This window comes from Stegostoma tigrinum, chromosome 2 (assembly GCF_030684315.1).
Source record: "Stegostoma tigrinum isolate sSteTig4 chromosome 2, sSteTig4.hap1, whole genome shotgun sequence".
Lineage (NCBI taxonomy): Eukaryota > Metazoa > Chordata > Chondrichthyes > Orectolobiformes > Stegostomatidae > Stegostoma > Stegostoma tigrinum.
The window spans coordinates 26199426-26225705 of record NC_081355.1 but is presented as its reverse complement, the minus strand read 5'-3'; the positions used below and the strand labels follow the sequence as shown (position 1 = coordinate 26225705).

The 26280-nt window shown below is 41.9% G+C and overlaps 1 protein-coding gene across 9 annotated transcripts in view; it reads left to right on the top strand.

The window, feature by feature from the left end:
* Window positions 1–26280, top strand: part of LOC125466806 (uridine phosphorylase 1) — a 159828-nt gene that overhangs the window by 23297 nt on the left and 110251 nt on the right. For 8 of the 9 annotated variants that reach the window (XM_059641356.1, XM_059641333.1, XM_059641370.1 and 5 more), the window contains 2 exons: window positions 6–124; window positions 2011–2072. The exons of the other annotated variant lie outside the window; for it this stretch is intronic. In XM_059641356.1, coding sequence (XP_059497339.1) covers window positions 2026–2072 — 47 coding nt within the window. In that variant the 5' untranslated portion in view covers window positions 6–124; window positions 2011–2025. The remainder of the gene's footprint in view (window positions 1–5; window positions 125–2010; window positions 2073–26280) is intronic. 9 annotated transcript variants of the gene reach the window in all.

Below are 26280 nucleotides of genomic sequence, written 5' to 3'. Positions count from 1 at the left end.
TCTAGGTACATGTCAGTCATTTGAACGTGGCATATGCACACTATCTTCAAACTTGCTCCCAACACAAAAATAAGACTAACGAGCAAAGGGGAGGACATCAAAAGACTCAGGAAGACATAAACAGGTAATTGAATGCTAATAATGGGAGAATCATGAGGGAGTGAGACTATTTTCTCTGGAGCGAAAGGAAAGAGTAAGAAAAGAATAAATTGAGGTTTATTATTTTCTGAAGGATTTTGGTGGAAACAGTAGGGAAAGACCATTATTTCTGATTAGAAAGTTAGTGAGGCAGGGCTGTAAATTTAATGGCATTGCTGAGAATGAGAATATGGTCTATATTGTTACAAAGATGATTGTTTGAACGTGGAATGCTTTGCCACAGAGTGATTGGGATAGATCTCATTACAACTTGCAAGGAGAATTTAATTAATATTTGAAACAGGGGTATGAATGTGAAGCAGAGGGATTAGTCTTGAATAGCTTGAGTAAAGAATCATCAATGGACAAAATCTTGTCCTTTCCACTGTGGTGGGCATACTGGTCAAAAAGAGGATATTTTATTGGTGGGGAGAGTGATGAGTGAGGATTCAGTCATTCTTCTCCTTCCGTACTGATTTAAATTGGTGACCGGAATACTCAAGGATGGCCTTCCTGCCCCACAGAAAATTGAGGCCCTGGAGTGGGCACTTAAAGCCTGTGTAAGGACCTCATTGAGCCGTGACTGTTATTAACCAAGTGGAAGTAGGTGGAGTGGTGAGGGGAAAGCTTTCCATTGGAGAACATGACAAACAAATCCTTGGAGATAGTAAGAACTGCAGATGCTGGAGTCCGAGATAACACAGCGTGGAGATAGAGGAACACAGCAGGCCAGGCAGCATCAGAGGAGCGGGAAAGTTAATGTTTCAGGTCGGGATCCTTCTCCAGAAATGAGAAGGGGGAAGGGAGCTCTGAAATAAATAGAGAGAAGGGGTGGGGCTGGGTAAGGTTGTGGGACGGTGATAGGTAAGTGCAGATAGGGAGTGGTGGGGATTAGTCAGTGAGGTGGGAGGGGTGGATAGGTGGGAGAGAAGATGGACAGTTTGTGTCAAATCAGTGAGGCAGGGATGAAAGGGAGGGTTGGTCATGGGATGAGGCCAGGGGTGGGGAGATGTTGAAACTGATAAAAGCCACGTTTGGGCCATTGGGCTGTAGGATCCCAAGGCGGAATACGAGGTACTGCTCCTCGAGTTTCTGGGTGGCATCATTGTGACACTAAAGGAGGCCCAGAATGGACATGTTACCCAGAGAGTGGGAGGGGCAGTTGAAATGGTTTGCGACCAGAAGATGATGATGTTTGTCGTATACAGAGCTCAGATGCTCTATATAACAGTTTCCAAGCCTCAGCTTAGTCTCACTGATGTAGAGGAGGCCACTTCGGGAGCAGTAGATGCAGTAGACAGTGGGAGGGGGAGTTAAAACGGTTCATAACTAGAAGGTGTTGTTATTGATTGTGTGATCCCAGAATTGAGTGGGGGAGGTTTGGGAGTGGAGATCACTGGCTTAGTGCACTTAATGCTGGATTGAGGGACCCAGTATCAGGAAGGGGTCTGTGGCCTGAAAGCCAACTTCTCCACTTGTATCTGACCACCTCCCCGAAATTTCCATGCAACTCTTCCCACACAACCTGCCTACATCTCGTAATTTACCTGTGCATGTGATATCTCCTCTACCTGGGTCTTGGGTGGGTGTAGCACTGGTAGCAGCCACCACTTTCTCAGTGAGGCTGTTAAGTACAGAACGCTGCCAGCTGGCAGGACTTCCCATCCTTGGAGTCTTTGATCATGGGGGAAGACACAATTCACAGCCAGTGGCTGAAATCCCCAATATCTACACAAGATTCCACCCAAAGGAGCAGGTAACCTTTGTCTGTGTGGGAAACATATGCGGTTCTTGGCCAGACACAAAGCAAACAAGGTGGATAATCAATAGGTTATATTTTGTACAAAACTGACTTCTTGATTTTTTTCAAAGGATTCAGATTACAAAATGGCGTGCAGCAACAAAGATCCCTGCAGGAAGGAGCCAACTTGCCCGTAAGGATTTCAACAATTATCTTGTTACTCATAATTCTTAATTTGGCTTTGGATTTCGATTATGCTGTATTGTGTATTTGTGAGGCCTGGACCATAAATTGGATTTTCCTTCCTTATTCTTCAACAACAATAAATCAAGTAACAAATTCTGCTTTTTTTTTGCATTGCAATTTCTGGAAATGCAGGATAATATGTTGCAGTGAAGGCAGTTGTGCATCTGGGATCTTGCTGATCTCGAAATGAAACATAGGAAAAAAAATGAAGAAAGAAAAAGTAAAACATTAAGTGAAAGATTTACAAAAGAAAGAACTTAGGTCCTATTAGAGATAATGGCAACTGCAGATGCTGGAGAATCCAAGCTAACAAAGTGTGAAGCTGGATGAACACAGCAGGCCAAGCAACATCTCAGGAGCACAAAAGCTGACGTTTTGGGCCTAGACCCTTCATCAGAGAGGAGACAGCTCTGTGATGAAGGGTCTAGCCCCGAAACATCAGCTTTTGGCTCCTGAGATGCTGCTTGTCCTGCTGTGTTCATCCAGCTTCACACTTTGTTATCTTAGGTCCTACTAGAATCAGTTTCCCTTGGTTTCAGTTGTTTTCTTGCTTGCCCTCCAAAAATGATTGACATGGCAGAACCATAAAACATTAACATATGTGAATAGCTTGGCAAGACTAATTTGTGTCTTTGCCAGGAATCAGCAAATTCATGATTCTCAAGGGAAAGTGGAGGGCTAACTTCTGCTTTTGCAAGGCTGATGTTGGAGTGGAATGAATTTTACGCAATTTGGGGTGCGTCACAACATTATAGAATTTTCTTATGCATGAGGACTAGTAGGCGCCATTATTTTAACAGCAATTTTTGGCCTATTAGGTCTTCACATTTCTTGTTATCCAGTGGTGGAAGGAGGGTATTACTTAATTCTTAGAGCAGCCTATATAGTATTTGATGGTGGTGGAATCTTCACATTTTGTGAAGTGCTGCAGAACCTGTGGGCATGCAGTAATGTAGTTTTATTGAACTGCTCATTCTAATTTTGCTTTACAATTCCAGTAAAAGAGGTGCCATATCTACAATTTCAAATTCTTGATTTGATTTGATTTATTGTAGTCACATGTACCTAAGTGCAGTGAAAAGCTTAGTTTTGTGAGTAGTATGGGCAGATCGTAGCGAAGACATACAGATTATAGCATGCTTGGCCAGAGTGAGGCATGCAACAAGATCAACATTATTTGGAGTTAGACAGTCCAATCGTCAGTCTAATAATGGCAGGAAAGAAGATATTCCTGAACCTGTTGGTGCATGTGTTCAAGCATCTGTATTTTCTGCCTGACAGAAGAGGTTAGAAGAGAGCATTATTGGGTGGGAGGGGTCTTTGCTGATGTTTGCAGCCTTTCTGCAGCAATGAAAAGTGTAAATGGAGTCCATGGATTGAAGCTTGGCTTCCATGATTGTCTGGGCTGTGTTCACGACTAGATTCGTATGGTCCTGGGCAAAGCAGTTACCATGCCAGGCCATTCTGCTCCCTGTTGGAAATCAGAATTTAAAGAAGTCTGACTACATTAGCATTCAAATCCAATGTTATAAATTGTAACAAATAAATAAACATTTTTGTGTGGTTATTAAATAACTGATAGAGGCATGTGGTCATTTTGTGGCTTTGGGTAGCATTTTAAAATGGAGGCATCAAGTATCATTCTCCAACATTGACCTAACAATGAATCATAACAGGGCTATGACTTGGAGAAGTGACAGAGAAATTAATCTCTCTTCACACTGCAGACTGTTAGTTGAATGTGGCACTGTTGTGTCACACCTCTACCAGACCAAATAGATGATTCTGCTGCTTGACTTGCATTATTCTTGTCAATGCAATACCACGTTTGGTGACAGAAGATTTATCCCTTCCCCTGCCACTCGTAGTGACAGATGGATGTTTCATTAAGCTGGTGAATTTTAATTCTTGCAGCCTACTTTCAGCTAGGATTTCATTCAGAATAATACGTTCATTGAAGTTGGATTTTGCAGATCATCTGCCCAGTTTAAAGCAGCAGTGCTAGCTAACACTTCTGGATCACTTTATTGCAAAATCACTAGATTTCATAACCTTGTGTATCGAACAAAGCTATCTCAATCTAAAATGCAGACAATGCAAATTTTAAAAGAATTATATTGCTGAGTGTAACACATACCATTGGATTGTGACTGAATATAGGAAATAATTGTAAGCCAAAAACAGGCATTATTGTGTATGGTGGTGCAATAATTCAAAGATAATAATAAAAATAGAAAGTGCTGGAGAGACTCAAGCTGGTGTGGCAGCATCTGGGGAGAGACGAACAAATGGTTTGTGTCTGATATGACGCTTCTCCGAATCTTTAGAATTTCTCTGTACAGATGCCACTGGATCTGCTGAGATTTCGTTCAGCACTTCTTATTTTTATTTCCGATCTCTACGTTCTGCAGTACGTTATTTTGTTTGAGTGTAGTGAGAATTTAAATGTAAATTATTAATAAGTGTAAAATCATATAAGCCCCACAAGTGTCGTTGACTTGGTTGTACCAAACCACTACACCCAACTCTCTTGCTGGAGTTGTTCGAAAATAAGGCTCGCATTATGAATGGGCCATAATTATCAATCTTACTGGAAACACTTAAACCAGAGAATGAAAAATGCTTGGCTTTCTCTCCCTTGCTGAAACCCTTCAATCAAAATAATTGTTTGGGCGGGTTTAAGGTTTCACATATAAATATTCTATGTGTTGCAAGCCTTAATTGCTGTGAATTGTAACTTTCTGACAAGCCTTGCTATTATGTCAGATGGCTGGATGTTAGTCAAGTATGGTGAAATAGGACGATGCCTTTTAGAACAGTTAAAAACTTTGTGGGTGTACAAACCTCAGTACTTCTCCATGGAAGAAACACTGAGCGTTGCTTAAGCACAGAATACACCTGGGATAGAAAACTCAAATGTTTGTCACTGTACAGAAGTTTGCAAAATGATGAGCATAGATAGATTGAATAGCCATGGTCCTTCCCCCAGGCTAGGGAAGTCCAAAACTAGAAAGCATAGGTTTAAGCTGAGAGGGGAAAGGCGTAAAAGGAACTTGAGGGACAACTGTTTCACACAGAAGGTGGTGTGTATGGAACGAGCTGCCAGAGGAAGTGGTGAAGATGGGTGCAGTTACAAGTATTAAAAGGCATCTGGATGGGTAAATGAATAGGAAGGATTTACAGGGATAGGAGCCAAATGCTGGCATATGGGATTGGATCAGTTTAGGCTGGTCAGCACAGACAAGTTGGATTGAAGAGTTTGTTTCTGTGTTGTTTAATTTAATGACTCTAATGTTACGATAAGAGTCACTGGTAGTGCCACTAATGACCACGTTGGCTAAGTCTTGGAGGACACAGTTACTAGATTGGTCCGTAGGAAGTGGTGAGGAACCATCAAGAATGTAATACCTACTTGACCTCTTCACCAGTCTAACTGTCACAAATGCATCTATCCACAGCATTATTGGTAGGATTGACTACTGCTCAGTCCTTGCAGAGACAAAGTCCTGTCCTTACATTGAACATACCCTCTGTTGTACTGTGTGGCTGTGCCACTGTGCTAAATGGGAGACAATTTGAATAGAGCTAACAATCTGCTAAATACTGGACTCAGACAGTGACATCCACATGCCACAAATGAATAAAACAAAACACAAACAATTTGCAAACTCATGGCCTAGCATTATGTGTGCTCTACCCATTATATTCCAGCTGGCTGATCAATGGCTGAGGGTTAAGTTTGAGGTCCATGAAGAGTACAGGAAGGTATGCCAGAAGCAACATCAGACATATGTGAAAATGAGCTATCAACCAACTGAATGTACAATGTAAGATTACTTAAATGCTAAACAGTGAATTCAAAATGCATTAGATAGGACTATATGATGCCACTATAAATAAGTCAGATCCAAGCTCTGCAATCTCCTTCCCACATCCAGTTGTAAATGGAGTTAGAAATGTAAGCAAGTAACAGGAATAGGATACTCTACAAATGTCCACATCCTTAATGGTGGGGGAGCCCAGTACCTCTGTGCAAAAGATAAGGCTGATGCATTTGCATTCATCTTAAGTTGGTGATCCATCTTGGACTCCTCCTGACATTCCCAGCACCATAGGTGTCAATTTTCAACAAATTTGATTCACTACATGTGACATCAAGAAATAGCTGAAAGTGCTGGATATGACAAAGACTTTGGACCCTCACAAGATCCCACCGATAGTACTGAAGAATTGTGCACCTGAGCTAGCTATGTCCTAACTAAGCTGATCCAAAAAAGCTACAACACAGACATCTTCCCAACAGTGTAGAAAATTGCCCAGCTATGTCCTGTCTACAGAAGCAAGACAAACCCAAGCTGATCAATTATCTGGTCTACTCTACAATTGAAGGGATCATCAGCGCCTTCAAGTGGCACTTTCTCTGCAGCAACCTGCTCACTACTGCTCGATTTTGGTTCATGTAGGGCCACTCAACTTAGGATCCCATTGTTGTGTTAGTTTAAATCAGGACAAAACAGCTGAACTCCAGAAGTGAGATGAGAGTGACTCCTTGACATGAAAGCGTCAATTGACTGAGAGTGGCATCAAGGACTCCTGGCAAAATTCAAGTTAATGGAAATTGGGGGAAGACTCTTTGATATTTGGAGTCATGGGTAGAAGAAAGGAAGATAGTTGTGGCCGTTGGAGGTCACTCATCTCATCCCCATGATATGACTGCAGAAGTTGCTCAGGGTCATGTTTATGGTTCAATGACCTTCAGCTGCTTTATCAATGACTTCCTCCACTGTAAGGTCAGAAGTATGGATATTCACTGACGATTGCACGATGGTCAGCACCATTTGTGACTTCTCAGATTCCTCAAGCAGTAGTATGTAGTGAGATCTGGACAATATTCAGGCTTGGATTGATAAGTGGCAAGTAACATTTCTGCCATACATGTGCCAGGCAATGACCATCATAAGGAGACTTTGAGCATCACTGCTAACGTTCAATGTCATCACCACCATTGAAACATCTACCATCAACATCCTGGGTGTTACCATTGGCCAGAAACTGAACTGGAATAGTTGGAAACTAGATTCATGTCCTGTAAGAGCAATTCAAACACTAGGAATTCTGTGATGAGTAACTCACCTCATGACTCCTCAACAATACAGGAGAGTGATGAAGTACCCTCCATGGGCAAAATGGCCTACACAGATATCCACAAGGCCTGTTAAAAATTACTTGTTCAAAAGCAAAGATTGTTCCCATCAAGCGTTGAGTCATCAGAATCACCCAGTGTTTCAGAATTGAAAACGTGATAGTGACCACTCTGTGTTGGAATTAATTTCACCTGCAGAAAAGCAGACTACCAAAGCCGATGTGGCAGAAAGAATAGGAGTTGCCTGCTTGCAGCTCTAACTGAGCACTATTTAAACTGAGGAGGATAATAATAGAATGGAATGGGTACAAAAGAAGAACTCATTACAGCTTTCCTATCAATACTACCTATCTATAAGAGCAGCTCAGGTGGCAACATTTTTCTCTTGACAATTATCCAATTTTCTAATGAAAGTAATGACTAGAAATGTGCCCACCAGTCTTTTGGACAGTACATTCCAGACCCTCACCACTTGTTGCCTAAAACTTTTTTTCTCACGTTGCCTTTGGTTCTTAACATTGTATCTTTTAAATCAGTGTACTCTAGTTCTTGACCTTTCAGCCAACAGGAACAGTGTCTCTGGGTCTACAATTTCCTGACCCCTCATAATTTTTATTAAACACAGAGAAAATGCTTGTTTTGTGACACATTAGCAAATGTTTTTGGAAGTCATTGTCCATCACAATGCACCATTGATGTCATGCAACTTCTCTGTTACATCTTCAAAAAATCTTAATCCAGCTATTAAAGAAAAATTTGCATTACCATATCCTTTACAATATGCCAAGCTCTACCATGGAATGTTTGTCACTATTTCTGAATCAGATTTGGTTAAATTTCATGATGAGTACAGATATCAGCTGAAGATTACTCAGTTTGTTGCATTTCTTCTTTTTCGGAATGCTGATAATGCCGACATTTACTGTGTTTCCTACTCCTGTTCACAGTGGGGAAAAGGGTGACAAAGGACTTTGGTGCAACTGAATGCCCTGCTAGGAGAGATATGGTGGAAGATGGACAATAGCTGGCATTCAAGAATTAGTGCATTAATTTGCAACAAATACACATACCTTTGTTTCCCCTATGGCTTAGTTGATAGGACTCTGTCTTCCTCCCTTTCTCTCTTTCTCTATCTTTCCCCCTCATTACTGTTTTGGAGCTAGCTGTCAGAAAGTTGGATATTGTGTTTCCCACATTTTAACAGTGGCTTCACTTCATAAATACTTAATTGGTTCTATGATGTGAGATGTCTCATTGTTGTGAAAGGTGCCTACTAAATATTTACCTTTAATCCTTTATGGTGCAAAAACCTCAGAAAATTTTATTTTAATAAACTGGTGACTAATAGGAGGAACTCAAGATAGCATTAGATTAAAGAGACTTACAATGAAATGAAAAAAAAAACAAATCTGAGGATTGGAAGGATTTTAGAATTCAAATACGGATACCAAGAGAATTAGAAGGAAAAAGAAAGAATAATGGAGTGACTGGCATAAAGAAAGATTGTAAATATTGTATATGGTATGTAGAAAAAGAACAGATCAGTAAAATTAAGCATTCCCACTTTAGAAGCTAAAACAGGTGAAATTATGATGGGAGGAAGGAAATGGCCATTAAATAAGTCAATCTGTCTTCACAGCAGAAGAAACAAGGAACCTCCCAGAAATAATGGTGCATCAAGGGTACAGGGAGATTGTGAAGTTAAATTCTGATTAAGAAAATAAATAGTACTGGAGAAATTGTTGGGACTAATTTGCGATAAATCTTCTGATAATTTGGTCAGAATTTTCCATTCTAAAATTAGAGAATGGTGGTGTCAGTTTCATGATATCATTTCACCATGACCCATTGTTAGTAATCTTGCACAGTCATGTGTTTCTTGACTCATTACTTATGTAAGCGAGATGTTGGGCAAGTTACTTGGTGAAACGTGGTGAGTGAGATGGAAGTTCCCACCACATTTGGGCCTTTTTGGTTTCTATGTTCCGTCACCATCTTTTTGAACCCACTGAGCACCATCTTAGATGTTGCAAGCCAGGAACTACCCCTGACACTGTGGGGGTTGCCCCACAACTCTCAACTGATGCCACCGAAGGATACTAGCTTCATAGAGGAAACACTGGAGCTGCCGGTGGATAGGGAGATGAAGAGAAGGTCAGATGTCTTCTTAAGAACCAAAAGAACGCCGCATGCTGTAAATCAGGAACAAAAACAAAGTTGCTGATAAAGCTCAGCAGGTCTGGAGCATCTGTGGAGGAGAAAAAAGAGTTAACGTCTCAGGTCCGGTGACCCTTCCTCAGAACTCTGAGGAAGGGTTACCGGACCCGAAACGTTAACTCTTTTTTCTCCTCCACAGATGTCTTCTTGACTGATTGCAACAGACTTCAACCATGCTCACACAACATAGGCACAGATAGTAACACAGGTTAGTGCTGCCATCAGAAGGGATGACCAGCTCTGCAAAAAGAAGGTCAGTGATCCCCTATGCTCCAGAGGAATCATGGCTCCATATTCTGTCTGTTTCCTCATTGTTACAGGGCAATCAGTCACTCGAACTATGGGACTATAAATGCATTTCACCAAGGCTGATGGACTAAAACTCTCAGCATCATATACCATTCAAAGGCACCCCCCTCCTTTTCGTCCTCTGTAACAATTAACCCCTTCAAGCACTCTGTACTTCCTATTCACTCAGAGATACCTCATCATCTCATGCTAATGATCACTAACTGACCTTGCATCTCCTTCCATCATTTTCACTCCTCTGTTTCTCTCATTAGAAGGTAAGCTGGCCACCAACTGGGAATGCTTGAGCATATTAAGGTTACATTGTATTACTACACATTCTGAAGCATTGAAGGGGTCAAAATGAAGGCAGTGTTAAAAGGAACTTTCTCAAGACAGGTGTCAATCTAGTGACTCTTATGAGTGACTGGGCAACAGATGACTCAAATATCATGTCCTCACTGATGGTTTTAGAGCTATTCAGTATTAGCACCATGTCATGTCAATACACTTTCTCATTTCTGTTTTATCCCTAAAACTGATGTAGAGCTTATTATGCATTGCTGTTGTAATGTGTGTTCTATGGAAGATACATTGCACACTTTAAATGCTTTATTTTTTCACATTAATGTGAGAGACAAAATGTGAAACAGAGCGAGGCCACAAGTCAGACGTTTTTCTTGAAATTAAGTAGGGGACTGCCTGCTAATGAACAACTCAGATAACAAGTAATCAAACAAGTTCTACACTCTGCTCACTCATCCTAGAAGCAGGTGGCAATAAGGTTGTCTCTGGCCTCTGCAAAATACTGCCCTATCTTCCTCTTGTAGAAGACTACCCGGGTCATATTCATGATTCTTAGCCTCATCCTCAGAAGATTGCTCTTGCTACTCCACCTCTGCTGCATCTAAGACATACCCACTTTGTCACCTCAAGTTGTGAATGGCACAACATATCACAATAACGTAAGTCAGCCTATATGGGCTATACTGTAAAGGCCTGCCAGAGCAGTACAGACATTAAAACCTCATCTTCAGGCCTGTGGTTTGTTCCACTTTGTTCATGATGGAAGCATGAATATTATACCTTAGCTTTGCAACTATCTGTGGATTTCTTACTGTATTATAATCTAGGCTTGGTGTGTATATCACTTGCCTCTTAGCAGCTGTCCCTGCACAGGTGAACATCCTTGGAAAGAGGCAGGCACCCATGAGTGCTCCAGTACACATATGTCATGGATGCTCCCAACTGATGCCGACCTCCTTCAAGTATTTGCCTTCTCAGTACTATTAGAGAAAACCTTGTGGGGAAAGACAGAAAGATCACACAGAGTTATTGAAGGAATCCCTGAGCCAACAACAAATTACCTACAGTTATGTCCTCACACAGAGTGGCAAGAGGGCTCCCAAGGAGGCATTAGTCATGATTTGATAAAGAACTCTGAAGTTTGAGACTTAACAAATACACAGTGGCAAACAATGTGTCTGTGTTCCATTGAGAGTAGGCTTTTGTTAGAATGCCTCCAATGAAATACCCCTTATATTCCTCCCATTCTTTATGCTCCTACTCGGCCCTGATGACCCTTTGGTCTCTTTTCGACATCGCCCCCCCTCTTCCGTTTTAATAGAGTATCTTTACATTATAATTAATGTGCCTGTTTGTCCTCCAGACTCCATGACTCTTTGAGGTTCCCATGCCTTTGCTGACCCTACACCTCATGCAGAGACTGAGTAACCAGTAACTTGCTTGAAACCCCCTCTCCCTCCACCATGGTTCCACCTAACTATCTCTTATTGCCCCTGCCATTGTTTCTATTCCATCAGCAATCCAGTATGTGATGACCATTCCCAGACTTAAGCTACCTGCTTTACCCTGCTGGATGCCATGGTATGCTCCCTAGCCGTTAGCCCCCCAGATGCCATGATAGATTGTGGTTCACTCTCTGAAATCACATGGTAGGACAGCCTCAACTGACCCTGGTCCATTCTGTGGACTTATCTCTTAACAACACTGACTGACCTACATGTAATCTTTGGACTGTTTTGCACTTGACCTTGAAGACCAATCTCTGGATTCCACAACGTAGATCCCAGGACTCATACAAGCCAAGGCTTGACTGGCTGTGGTTAACCCCTGGAGTGAAATTGGACTAGATCCTTGACTGATTTTGGCAGTATCAGCTGGTAGACTGGAACCTAGACTCAACCTATACCTATACTCATCTTATTTGACTTTCACATATTGCCAGTTTTTTAATCACGTGAGTGTATCTTCGGCATATGTAGCTGGATGTTACTATACCACCATCCCATGCAGCAACATGTCCACTCTACCTCTGACTGAAATATTTACTTGTCGGAGCTCTTCAACACCCTACAGCGAGATTCTGTACTCACCATCTAAAGTCCATTTCTGTCAATGGCAGGTTTCTGACTTTTTTTGGCATCTTGAACTGCATAACGAGAGGTCTAGAGTACGAAAGCAGCATGTTTTGCTGAACCCTTACAAAGTTCTGGTTAAGGAACAGATAAAGTAATGCATCCAATTCTGGTCACCACACATTAGAAAGAATGTGGAAAGGATGCACAGGAGATTTACCATTTTGGTTCCATAATGATGAGGGATGTTAACTACAAAATTTGGTTGGAAAAGTTGGTGTTGTTCTTGACGCAAAGGAGTTTGAGGAGAGATTTTGTAGGGTGTGACAGGTTTAGACAAGGTGAACAAAGAAAACTGTTTCCATTAATTAATGACACAAGGATTAGGGAACTCAGATTTAAGAGATGCAACAGATATGGTGGAATGTGAGGGAGGTCTTTTCAAATAGCAAAGGGTAATGGCCTGAAATTCTCCTTAAAAGTTGGTGAAAGCAGAAAAGGTTATTATTTTGAAAAGGAAATTAGATAGCAGCTATGAGCATTGGCCTAGAAATGGAGCTCACTGGATTTTTGAGAGCTGGCATGGACAAAATGCTGCCTTCAGTGCCATTATGAGTTATGGTTATTTCAATCTGGTTTCATTTATGGCAACTGTGAATTAAAAATCTTACAATAAGCAGTTATAACCTGACTAAAGAACACCTTCTCCTTCAGTGTTGATACTGGAACGTCTCTGTGTACAGTTTATGAAAAGTAACACTTATCACTGAGGAAAGCAGAATCCACACAACATTTTCTTATATTCTCACTGACAGCATAGAATACATACTGTGTATTTGATAAGTTTCCAGTAACCTTTTGATTTTAATTACAGTGCCCTATCAGGGCTGTCCAAACTGTAATTGGTTTACATTTAAAAGAGTAGAATGTTTATTATTCAAAACTTATTTCTTCAAAGTGTCATCTAATCCATGAGCTCAGGAGAGGTTCATGGGCACGAGACCACTACAGACATTCAAGCACACAATTGACATTAAACTTCAGAAAAGTACTTAGAGGTTTGCTACTCAGAGCTGTCATCTTTTAAATAAAGCTTTAAACTGAGGTCCTGGGTGTCTTTTCAAGAGGCCATAATCTCTTAATATCATTCAAAAAGGAATTATTTCAGTAGCTTGGTCAATGTTTATTCCCTCAACCAATTACAAGCAAATTATTACGTTACTTTTGAGATTTTGCTGTACAAATTGTTTGTTGTATTTCTACGCATTACAATTGTGTCTGCAATGTCAAAAATACTTCATTGGCTGTAAAGTGCATTTTGGTGTCATGGGATCAGAAAAAAAGTGCTACATTAATTTATATTATTTCTTTTCTTCAGTTTTCCAGTGGTCATTAATTGTAGCCTTTCATCTGGTCAACATGATTTCATTACTTATTAACCTAATTTCTTCATATTTTTAAATATCATTGATTACCATAGTCAATACAGTGTCATGCTGGAGGAACACAGCAGGTCAAGCTTTCTGATGAAGGATGCAGATCCGAAACTTTGACTCCTTGCTCCTCTGATGCTGCCTGACCTGCTGAGTTCCTCCGGCTCCAAACTGTATTGACTCTGACTCCAGCATCTGCAGTTCCTGCTATAATGCCATAGCATTATTTCATGGTAACATCTTTTGTTTTGACAAGATCACTGTGATGGAGCATTAGTATAATTTCTGGATTAAAACAGTTCTTGTAGAAGCTGTGTCTAATACATTCACTGTCATTAAAATCCTTGCTCACAATCATATCCATTAAACTTCCTATTTATCTAATTTTATAGTCCAGGAATCCAAAGTGACTAAATTCCTCAATTAAGCATTCTGTTTTGATCCGTACTATTACTCAAATTCATTTGCTTGCTACAGACTAATGGTTATCTATTAGTCACATGTATAGTTTTTCTTAATGTAGGAACAGCAATTTAATTTAGTGTTAATTTCAATATTTTTTCTTGCAGTAGCTCATTATGATGTAGCGTGGCTCAAGCTGCCACTCTGCTGCTGAAGATAATTATTGAAATTTCATTTTGGCAGAAAGATTTTACTGTATATTACCTGGATATTACTTGAATGGAGAAAGACTGCATAAAGCTATGGAACAGACAGATTTGGGAGTCCTCATCCATGAAACACAAAATAAATAGCATCCAAATTCATTGGGAATTTTGGACTTTATTTCATGAAAGTATGAGTATGGAGTATGAAAAAAGGGAGGTTTTGATAAAACTGTAAGAGGCACTTGTCAGACCGCAGCTATGTGGGCAGTTTTGCTGTCTTATCTAATGAAAGATATACTGGCATTCAAGGCAATACAAAGAAGTTTCACTGGGCTGACATTAGGTGTGGAGGGATTATTTTTTGAGGTGAGGTTGAAATGATCGGGCCTGTAGTCATTGGAAAATTTAAGAATGAATTAATGAAACTTATAAGATTCTTAGAGGACTCGACAGTGTAGGTGTAGAAAGGTTGTTTCCCCTTGTAGGAGAGTCTAGGATCAGAGGGCATTATATTAAAACAGTGTACTAATAGCTTACAACTAAAGGATTTTAAAAATGAAGCCACTTTGTGTGTTAATGGTTCAGTTTTGTTTTTAAGGGAGTAGGTGTTAAAAACTATGGCTTTAAGAAGTGCATTTGTTCCTTTTTTATGAAGAGTGTTCAGACAGAGGTGATGAGCCATCTGCTCCAAGCTAATAAAGTATCAGCTTGTGAGGCTTGGGTTTGTTCAAAAGTTGAAATAATAGTAACAGCCTGAATGGGTAGAGGTAGGCTCCTAAAGAACGAGGGTTTTAGTTTTGATTTTAGTAGTTTCCTGGGTTTGGAAGCTCTCTGCCACAGAAAAAAGCTGAAGTTCTCTCTGCCTGCCAGAAATTTCTTTTGATGTTCTTTCCACCTGGCTGGAAATTTGCACGTGAGACAATGTATTTTACTGAATTTGCCTTTGCCAAATGTGTATTTATGAGGTATTGTTATTTTGGAACAGTTTCTGTTCAGTAGTTATCTATTATTCTGTTAAGTTTTACAACAGAGTTAAAAAGAGACCAATTCTTCTTTCTTTTGTTTGTATTTTAACTGTAGAGTAAGAATAAAGTGTATTTTGCTAAAAGCCAAGTAGTATAACTATTCAAATTACATCTGGAACTCAGCACTGTATATCTGCCTTTAAGGAAGATAAAAGTTATGGCCTAGGCTATCTCCTTGGTGTATTTGAAAGGGGTTTTGTCTGCTCCATAGCAGGGAGTCCAAATCGATAAAGTCAACTTTCTGTAGCATAATTACATGATTTTGGGTCTGAAATATATGCAAAACAGCATTTAATCATGAGATTCACTCATATTAATTTTGTTCAAGACATGTACACATGGCTCTGACACATTTTGCATGTTTGGTGCTCTTTATACTTTAATCTATGGTTCAGTTGGACACCTAGTGCAGAGCTTTGCCTATCTCAGGGATGTCCCCAAACAGACCTTGAAGCTAAGGCCCTCATTTAAAATTCGCTCGTGGATTGAATAAAATGAATAGGTTTAACAACCTTTCAGGGTTGGATGGATACTTTAAAAACAAAGTAGCTCTTAGTACCAGAGCGATAAACATTTCTATCTGCAAGGATTGAAACATCATGTTTCCAGTCATTTTTAACTAAGTAAGCACACCTGTTTATGATCTTAACTTTTCTGAAAGGTGAGGGCCACGTTTACCTAAGAGGTTAGGGCTCGTACAGCCCAATCTTGTATTAATTAGATTCATAGAGATATTCAGCAAGGAAACAGATCCTTCAGTCCAACTTGCCCATGGGATAACCAGATAGCCTATATTAATAGAGCTAACAAAGTGTGGAGCTGGATGAACACAGCAGGCCAAGCAACATCTTAGGAGCCCAAACGCTGACAAATGTTTCGGGCCTAGACCCTTCATCAGAAAAGGGGGAGGCGGAGAGGGTTCTGAAATAAATAGGGAGAGAGGGGGAGACGGATCAAAGATGGATAGAGGAGAAGATAGGTGGAGAGGAGACAGACAAGTTAAAGAGGAGGGTATGGAGCCAGTAGAGGTGAGCATAGGTGGGGAGGTAGGGAGGGGATAGGTCAGTCCGGGGAGGACGGACAGGACAAGGGGGCAGGATGAGGTTAGTAGGTAGGAAATGGAGGTGCAGCCTGAGGTGGGAGGAAGGGATAGGTGAGAGGAAGGACAGGATATGGAGGCGGGGACAAACTGGGCTGGTGTTGGGATGCGGTAGGGGGAGGGGAGATTTTGAAGCTTGTGAAATCCACATTGATATCATTGGGCCGCAGGGTCCCCAAGCGGAATATGAGTTGCTGTTCCTTCAACCTTTAGGTGGCATCGTTGTGGCACTGCAGGAGGCCCAGGATGGACATATTGTCTAAAGAATGGACAGGGAAGGTGAAATGGTTCGCGACTGGGAGGTGCAGATGGTGATAGCGAACCGAGGTAGGTGTTCTGCAAAGCGGTCCCCAAGCCTCCGCTTGGTTTCCCCGCTGTAGAGGCGGCCACAATGGGTACAGCAGGTGCAGTATACCACATTTGCAGATGTGCAGGTGAACATCTGCTTGATGTGGAAAGACTTCTTGGAGCCTGGGATGGGGGTGAGGGAGGAGGGGTGGGGGCAAGTGTAGCACTTCCTGCGGTTGCAGGGGAAAGTGCCGGATGTGGTGGAGTTGGAGGGGAGTGTGGAGCGGACAACAGAGTCACGGAGAGACTGGTCCCTCCAGAAAGCAGACAAGGGTGGGGATGGAAAAATGTCTTTGGTGGTGGGGTCGGATTATAGATGGCAGAAGTGTCGGAGGATGATGCGTTGTATCCGGAGGTTGGTGGGGTGATATGTGAGGATGAGGGGGATTGTCTTTTCGCGGTTGTTGCGTGGACGGAGTGTGAGGGATGAGTTACGGGAAATATGGGAGACACGGTTGAGGGCGTTCTCACCACTGTGGGGGGGGAAGTTGTGGTCTTTGAAGAACGAGGACATCTAAGATGTATGGGCGTGGAACGCCTCATCCTGGGAGCAGATGCGGTGGAGGTGAAGGAATTGGGAATAGGGGATGGAACTTTTGTGGGAAGGTGGGTGGGAGGAGGTGTATTCTAGGTAGCTGTGGGAGTCGGTGGGCTTGAAATGGATATTGGTTTCTAGGTCGTTGCCTGAGATGGAAACAGAGAGGTCCAGGAAGGTGAGGAATATGTTGGGGATGGCCCAGGTGAACTTGAGGTTGGGGTGGAAGGTGTTGTTGAAGTGGATGAACTGTTCGAGCTCCTCTTGGGAGCACGAGGCAGCGTCGATACAGTTATCAATGTGACGGAGGAAGAGGTGGGTTTTAGGGCCAGTGTAGGTACGGAAGAGGGACTGTTTCACATAACCTACAAAGAGGCAGGCATAGCTTGGGCCCATGCGGGTACCCATGGCCACCCCCAAAAGAGAAGCTGTTGAGGGTAAGGACAAGTTTGGCTAGGTGGATGAGGGTGTCAGTGGAGGGGGACTGGTCGGGCCTGCGGGACAAGAAGACGTGGAGGGCCTTTAGGCCATCTGGATGGGGAATGCAGGTGTATACGGACAGGAAGTCCATGGTGAAAATGAGGTGTTGAGGACGGGGGAATTGGAAGTTCTCGAGGAGGTGGAGGGCGTGGTTAGGGAATTCCTGGACCAAGGGGGGGAAATGGAGTCCAGATAGGTGGAGATAAGTTCAGTGGGGCAGGAGCAGGCGGAGACAATGGGTCAATAGGTGCAGGAGTAGGCCATTTGGCCCTTCGAGCCAGCACCACCATTCATTATGATAATGGCTGATCATCCACAATCAGTATCCTGTTCCTGCCTTATCCCCGTAACCCTTGATTCCATTATCTTTAAGAGCTCTATCTATCTCTTGCTTGAAACTATCCAGAGACTTGGCCTCCACTGCCTTCTGGGGCAGAGCATTCCATATATCCACCACTCTCTGGGTGAAGAAGTTTCTCCTCAACTCTGTTCTAAACGGCCTACCTCTTATTTTTAAACTGTGTCCTCTAGTTCTGGACTCCCCCATCAACGGAAACATACTTCCTGCCTCCAGATTGTCCAATCTCTTAATAATCTTATACATCTCAATCAGATCACCTCTCATCCTCCTAAACTCAAGTGTATACAAGTCCAGTCGCCCCAATCTTTCAACATATGATAGTCCCGCCATTCCGGGAATTGACCTCGTGAACCTACGCTGCACTCCCTCAATAGCCAGAATGTCCTTCCTCAAATTTGGAGACCAAAACTGCACACAATACTCCAGGTGCGGTCTCACCGGGGCCTGTACAGCTGCAGAAGGACCTCTTTGCTCCTATCCTCAATTCCTGTTGTTATGAAGGCCAGCATGCCATTAGCTTTCTTCACTACCTGCTGTACCTGCATGCTTGCTTTCATTGACTGATGTACAAGAACACCCAGATCTCGTTGAACTTCCCCTTTACCTAACTTGACTTCATTTAGATAGTAATCTGCCTTCCTGTTCTTGCCACCAAAGTGGATAACCACACATTTATCCACATTAAACTGCATCTGCCATGCATCCGTCCGCTCACCTAGCCTGTCCAAGTCACCCTGTATTCTCATAACATCTTCCTCACATTTCACCCTGCCACCCAGCTTTGTGTCATCAGCAAATTTGCTAATATTGCTTTTAATGCCTTCATCTATATCATTAATGTACATTGTAAACAGCTGCGGTCCCAGCACCGAACGTTGTGGAACCCCACTGGTCACTGCCTGCTATTCCGAAAGGGACCCGTTTATCACTACTCTTTGCTTCCTGCAGCCAGCCAATTTTCAGTCCAAGCCAGTATTTTGCCCCCAATACCATGTGCCCTAATTTTGCTCACGAATCTCCTATGTGGGACTTTATCAAAGGCTTTCTGAAAGTCCAGGTATACTACATCCACTGGCTCTCCCTTGTCCATCTTCATAGTTACAGCCTCAACCAGGGCAGTCAGATTTGTGGATTTTGGAAAGGAGATAGAAAAAGGCCATGCGGGATTGGGGAACAATGAAGTTGGAGGCTGTGGGTGGGAGATCACCTGAGGTGATGAGGCTGTGGATAGTTTGGGAAATGATGGTTTGATGCCCAGGGGTGGGGTCATGATCCAGGGAGCAGTAGGAGGAGGTGTCGAAGTGTTGGTGTCTGGCCTCAGCGATATAGAGGTCAGTGCGCCATACTACAACGGGGCCTCCCTTGTCTGCGGGTTTGATGTTGAGGTTGAGATTGAAGCAGAGGGAGCGGAGTGCTGCACGTTCTGTGGGGGAGAGGTTGAAGTGGGTGAGAGGGGTAGAGAGGTTGAGGCGGTTGATGTCTCGACGGCAGTTGGAGATGAAGAGGTTGAGGGAAGTAGGAGGCTTGGGGGTGGTGTCCAGGAGGAGGGCTTGTGTTGGAGGTGGGTGAAGGGGTCAGTGGAGGGAGGGTTAAGCTCACTGTTAGAGAAGTAAGTGTGGAGGTGAAAGCGGCAGAAAAACTGCTCGATGTCTAAACGTGACTGGTATTGATGTGTGGGTGGAAGGAAACAAAGGTGAGCCCCTTACTGAGGACTGACTATTCATCCTCAGTCAGGGAGAGGTCTGGGGTGATGGCGAAAATTCAGCAGGGCTCAGTGTGGCTGTGTCTGGGGTTGCTGGCTATGGAGGCTGTGGGCGGGGTGATGTCGGTGTTGGCTGTGGGTGGGGTTCCGTCGACGGTGGGCGGGGTTCTGTCGACGTTGGCAGTGGGTGGAGTTCCGTCGACATCGGCGGTGGGTGGAGTTCCGTCGGCAGTGGGCGGGGATCCATTGGCGTTGGCGGTGGGCGGAGTTGCGTCAGCGGTGGGCAGAGTAGAGTCGGTGTAACTCATATTCCGCTTGGGAACCCTGCTGCTCAATGGTATCAATATGGATTTCACAAGCTTCAAAATCTCCCCTCCCCCAACTGCATCCCAAAACCAGCCCAGCTCATCCTGTTCTTCCTCTCACCTATTCCCTCCTCCCACCTCAAGCCGCACCTTCATTCCCTACCTACTAACCTCATCCCGTCCACTTGACCTGTCCGTCCTCCCCGGACTGACCTAACCCCTCCCTACCTCTCCACCTACGCTCACATCTACAGGCTCCATTCCCACCCCTTTAACTTATCTGTCTCCTCTCCACCTATCCTCTCCTCTATCCATCTTCGGCCAGCCTTCCCCTCTCTCCCTATTTATTTCAGAACCCTCTCCCCATCCCCCTTTTCTGATGGAGGGTCTCGACCCAAAACGTCAGCTTTTGTGCTCCTAAGATGCTGCTTGGCCTGCTGTGTTCATCCAGCTCCATACTTTGTTATCTCAGATTCTCCAGCATCTGCAGTTCCCATTATCTCAGCCTACATTAATCTAGTCCCATTTGCCAGTATTTTGCCCATATCCCTGTAAACCCTTCCTATTCATATACCTAAGCAGATGCCTTTTAAATGTAGTAATTATTCCAGCCTTCATCACTACCTCTGGCAGCTCATTCCATATATAGACCACCTTCTGTGTGGAAAAAGTTTCCCCATAGTTTCCTTTTATATATTTCCCCTCTCACCTTGAACTGATGTCCTCTACTGTTGGACTCCCGCACACCAGGGAAAAGACCTTGCCTATTTACCCTATCCATATCCCTTATGATTTTTTTAACCACCATAAGTTCACCCCTCAGCCTCTGAACCTCCAGGGAAAATACTCCCAAACTATTTGGCCTTCCACTATAGCTCAAATCCTCTAACCCTGCCAATATCCTTGTAAATGTTTTCTGAACCCTTTCTAGTTTCACAACATCCTTCCTATAGGATGGAGACCAGAATTGCATGCAGTACTCCAAAAGTGGTGGAACTATTGTATTTACCGCAGGGCCACTTTTACTAATTTCTTAAATAGGACCCTATTTTCTGCATTAGAGTTCCATTCCTAAAACTAAAAGTTATTTTCTGAAATACATGAACGACAAATCAAATATTCACAACAGTTCCCTTTACTATCCTCACTTCTTTTTGCCCTCTTCTTTCCTTCCCTCTTTTATTTCCTTTCTTTTGCTTCCCCTTAATTTCCTATTTTCTTTTTACTTTCAACTTTCCTTTTCTCCTTTCTCTCTAAGCTTCTAGTATCCAACCTGCAAATGATGGATTGGAATTTTGTAGTGTATCAGATTCATGGTTTTTAATGACTGCTGGGTATTCCGTTCCATCAATATAGAAAGTCACATGTCGTAAATTTGTTATGAATGCATAATAGGCCCAACTTCCACAATATCTTGGGACCAGCTGTATGTGACTTGGACAATGTTTGCAACCGCAGCATTCTTAGCATCTTTGAGCTCAATTTTAAAAATCTTATATGTTTAAATGCACAGTCTGTCACTGCAGTAAATATATTTAAGTAGTGGTTTTTGTGAGTGTTCTTAATACTTTGGGACATAATCTGTCATTTAGATTAAGTTATTTTCTATGATTCTGCAGTACTTTAGCTTAGCAATTTGTCGCTACCGCTGCATGAAATCTCTATCTGCACATTTCTAATGATGCTACACATTAAGTCTAGTGCCTCCAGTAGGCAAAATTGAATTGCAATGGAAAATAACTCAAGGCCTTTATTTATTCGTTTTAATGATAATTAAGAACTCGGGTGGACAGCATTAGTCCTGCATTAATACTAATCACATCAACAGTTATTTGATTTTATCTAGTGCCTTCACTTTCATGCTAAGGTGATTTGAAGGAATATAAAAGTAAAGGAAGCTAAGGCAAAGCATCAGATCTTAGGAGGTCAAAAACTAGATTAAAAATGAATTTTAAAAATAGGCTTTAAAGAAGAGCTTCTGTGAGAAGTATAATGGAGGCATTCCAGACCACAGGCTCTCAATGGCTAAAGGCATGAATGTCAATGGAGAAACAATGAAAGAATGTTCAAGAGACCAGAGCCAGGGTAACTGAGAATTTTTATGGATCATAGATTTACAGGAATCTATAGAGATTAACAAAAAAGGATTAAACCATTAGTTATTTAAACATAGCTGTGACAATTTTTGTTTGATTATTGTGTGTGTCTTGTGCGTGTGTGTGTCTTGTGTGCGCGTGTATATGCGCATGTGTATGTGCGTTTGTGTGTGTGTGTATGTGTGTCTATACATGTCTGTGCAAGTGTGTGTATGTGCATGTGTGAGAGTGTATGTCTGCACGTGTATGTGTCTGTGAGTGTGTTTGTGTGAGAGAGTGCATGTGTGAGAGTGTGTTGTGTGGTGGGGTCATCTGTAATGTGACACGAACCCAAGATCACAATTGAAGCCGTCATAATGGGTCCTGAACTTGGTTATCAGCCTCTGCTCGGCAACTCTGCATTGTCGTGTATCCTGCAGTCCACCTTGGAGGACGTTTACTTGAAGATCTGAGGCCGAATGCCCTTGACTGCTGAAGTGTTACCTTACTGGAAGGGAACATTCCTGCCTGGCAATTGTTGTCTATTCATACAATGTCATAGCATCTGCATGGTTTTGCCAATATACCATGCCTCAGGGCATCTTGCCTGCAGCATATGCGATAGACAATGTTGGCCAAGTTACATGAGTTTCTGCCATGCTCATGGTGGGTGGTGTTCCCACATATGATGGTAGTGTCCATGCCGATGATCTGACATGTCTTGCAGAGTTTGCCATGGCAGGGTTGTGTGAAGTTGTAGTCAATTTTGTCCTGAAGGCTGGATAGTTTGCTTCAAACAATGGTCTGTTTAAGGCTTGATGGTTGTTTGATAGTGAGAAGTGGAGGTGTCGGGAAGATCTTGGCAAGGTGCTCATTGTTATTGCTAATGTTTTGAAGGCTGCGAAGAACATGGTGTAGTTTCTCAGCTCCAGGGAAGTACTGGACAACAAAGGATGCCCTATTGGTCATATCCTGTGTCTGTCTTCTGAGGAGGTCTAACTAAATTAATTAGTGCTAAGTCAACAAATTGTTAGATATGGAATTATATGATTTCTAACAACTTTGGATTTGGCACCAAATCACATGGAGAATGGGTCGACAGTGCATGTGGACACATATATTCACATGAAGAACAAAACCACTTGGAAGAACTACTGGGAAAATACCAGGAGTAAGGGACTTGATTTATGTGCAAACATTTGGAGAACTGGGATTATTCTCCTTTGAGCAAAACAAGTTAACAGGAGAAATAATGGTCTGACCTTTGCAGTAGCAATGACAACAAAAGTGTCAGTGTTAGGCATCATTATTCTACTTTACCTTGCGACAAGTTTTAGAGGCTGCACTTATGCAGGCCAATCTTGAAGTTCAGAAATTGTTGCCAATAATTTGACACTTCTCTGTAGGATGCACAGTTGAGACATTCCCAAACTTCAATCAATGGGGATTCAATTTATGAGAACACCTATGCTAAACACCTTGCTGTAACAAGCCTTGAAAAGGTTATACCTTTTGAAACAGATGTAATTGGGTTATTAAGGTGGAAGACTATCTTCATAATTGTTGCTAATTGCGATCACTGGCCCTGAAAATCTCTTTATATTTGTGGAATGTCATATTTCTCCTTTAGATGCAAGCATTCCTCATGTTTCTTTTTAAAAGTAATTTATCTTTACCTTCAATTAATATTATTATCTGAAAATTTAACTTATAGATTGGGTAAATAAAATCTTCTTAACCCTAATAAAAACAAAATGCTGCTGATTATAGAAATCTGTAAAAGAAACAGAAAATATTTGAAATACTCGGCAGGTCTGGCGTCATGTGAGGATAAAGAAACAGAGTTAACTCTTTGAGTCAAATATAGTTCTTCTCCAAAATTCTGCTTTTAACTTCCTGGTTTCCTGTGTGGGATTACCTCAACGTGACTGGTTGCTTGCTAATATCATAGATGTCACACGAAGACTTCTCCTTGGCTTGGCCCAGATTTAAACTACCAGATCTTTGTAAATAGCTTCAGAGTAGCTATTGAATATTCTTGCCTCGCTGCTGTCTACAAAATCAGAACCAGTTTTTAGAGATATTTAGGATGATAATGGAGAACTATTTCCTTTGGATATGGGTCAATTACGAAAGGATGAAGATTTCAAAAGTTTGGTCGAAAAACCAGAGAGAAATTATTTATTTTTTGCAGAAGGCTTATCACTATCTCATCCTCCATCAAAGATCTGGAATTGCGACAGCAGAGGGAAAATAATAGACTGACTGTGTTTGGATAAATATGAAATAGCCTGGTGGATATTAATAGAAACAGTATTGGTGCTTTCTGGCAATGACACAACATGAGGGAGCCATCCATACAAACCACATAGACAATTATTTGAAAACCTTGCATCACCAATTGCTCTTCCCAAGGACCATCCCATGATAAAACAAGCTGCCAATAAAAAATATACTCACAGCTGCATCATTTAAAATCTTCAAGACACATCTGTAGATTATTTCCATTTATAAGTTTCATTGTCAGGGCTACCATTTCAGCAGGTCACTCCTGGTTGAACTAGCAGAAATGTAGATTTTGGCAGAATATGGACAATAACTTGTGTAACACTGACACATCTGTAGCAGAAGATTTAGAATTTAGAATACAACAGCAGAAACTTATATCACATTGTTATAATGCCATGATACTTCGTGGGAGTGTTGTAAAATAAAATATGATACCGAGCTACATGGAATCAGATGGCTGAAAGCTTAGTAAAGTAGGTATGTGTTAAGAAGCTTCTCAAAGGAGGGAAGCAAAGTAGAGAGTCAGAGCTATATCAGAAGAGTGTTCCAGAGCTTAGCGCCTAGGCAACTAAAAGCATAGTCACAAATGGCAGAACAATTAAAATTGGGGATGTTCAAGAGGCCAGAATTAATGAAGTACAAATGTCTCAGAAGATTGCCGGGCTAGTGGAAATTACAAAGATGAGAATGGATATAATTTTAAAACAAGGATGAGAAGATATTGTTAAGCTTGAGAGAGTGCAGAGAAGCTTTATAAGGATGTTGATTGGACTAGAGGGTTTGAGTTACACGGAGAGGCTGAATACGCAGGAGGCTTTTTTCCCTGGAGAGTAGGAGGCTGAGGGGTGACCTTATAGAGGTTTATAAAATCATGAAGGGCAAGGATAGGGTGAATTGCCAAAGTCTTTTCCTGGGGAGAGGGGAGTCCAAAACTAGAGGGCATAGGTTGAAGGTGAGAGTGCAAAAATTTAAAAAGGATCTGAAGAGTAATACTTTTCATGCAGATGATGGTGTGTGTATGCAATGAGCTGCTAGAGGAAATGGTGGAGGCAGATACAATAAAAACATTTAAAAAGCATCACGATACGTATATAAACAGGAAGGTTTAGAGGAATATGGGCCAAGTGTTGGCAAATGGAACTAGATCAGATCGGGATGCCTGGATGGCACGGATGAGTTGGACCAAAAGGTTTGTTTCCATGCTGTGTGACTCAATGACTCTATAACTTCCCTTCTAAACTATCTTAGTCCACCTGATTTTTTCTAATCTATATGTTGATTAAAATACTCCATAATCTTTACCATATCTTTCCAATGATTTCCCATTATTTCTTCCTTGATACTCCATTTTAAGATGAGGTTATTGTTAGGAGTCATAGACATCTATCCAGCAAGTGATTTCTTACCTTTGTCATTTCTTATCTCTACTGAAACAGCTTCCACATCCTGGTTTCTTGAATTTAGGTCAGCCCTTTCCATTCTGCTTATGCCAAGATTTCTTAACAGAACCAGCCCTCTACCTGTTTGACACTTGCCGTGCTCCCGATGTATCCAATATTCTTCCTTATTCAGGTCCAGACTTATGTCATTCTGAATCATGTCTTTGTAATGGCTATTACATTGCATTTATTTTTATTTGTGCTGGATGTTCATCTGTTTAGCTCTGAATACTGTGTGTATTTAGATACAGAGTCTCTAGTTCTTACCTTTGTCAGTTTTGTAACATCTGGTGTCATCTGTTGACTTACTATTTAGAGTTGTACATTCTCTCCCGTCGTGGGATCACTGTTTCTAATTTGTCTTAATTAGTACCTTTCTCTCTTGCTTAGTTTCTATCTCTTTAAAATATCACATTTTCCCAAATTGAAT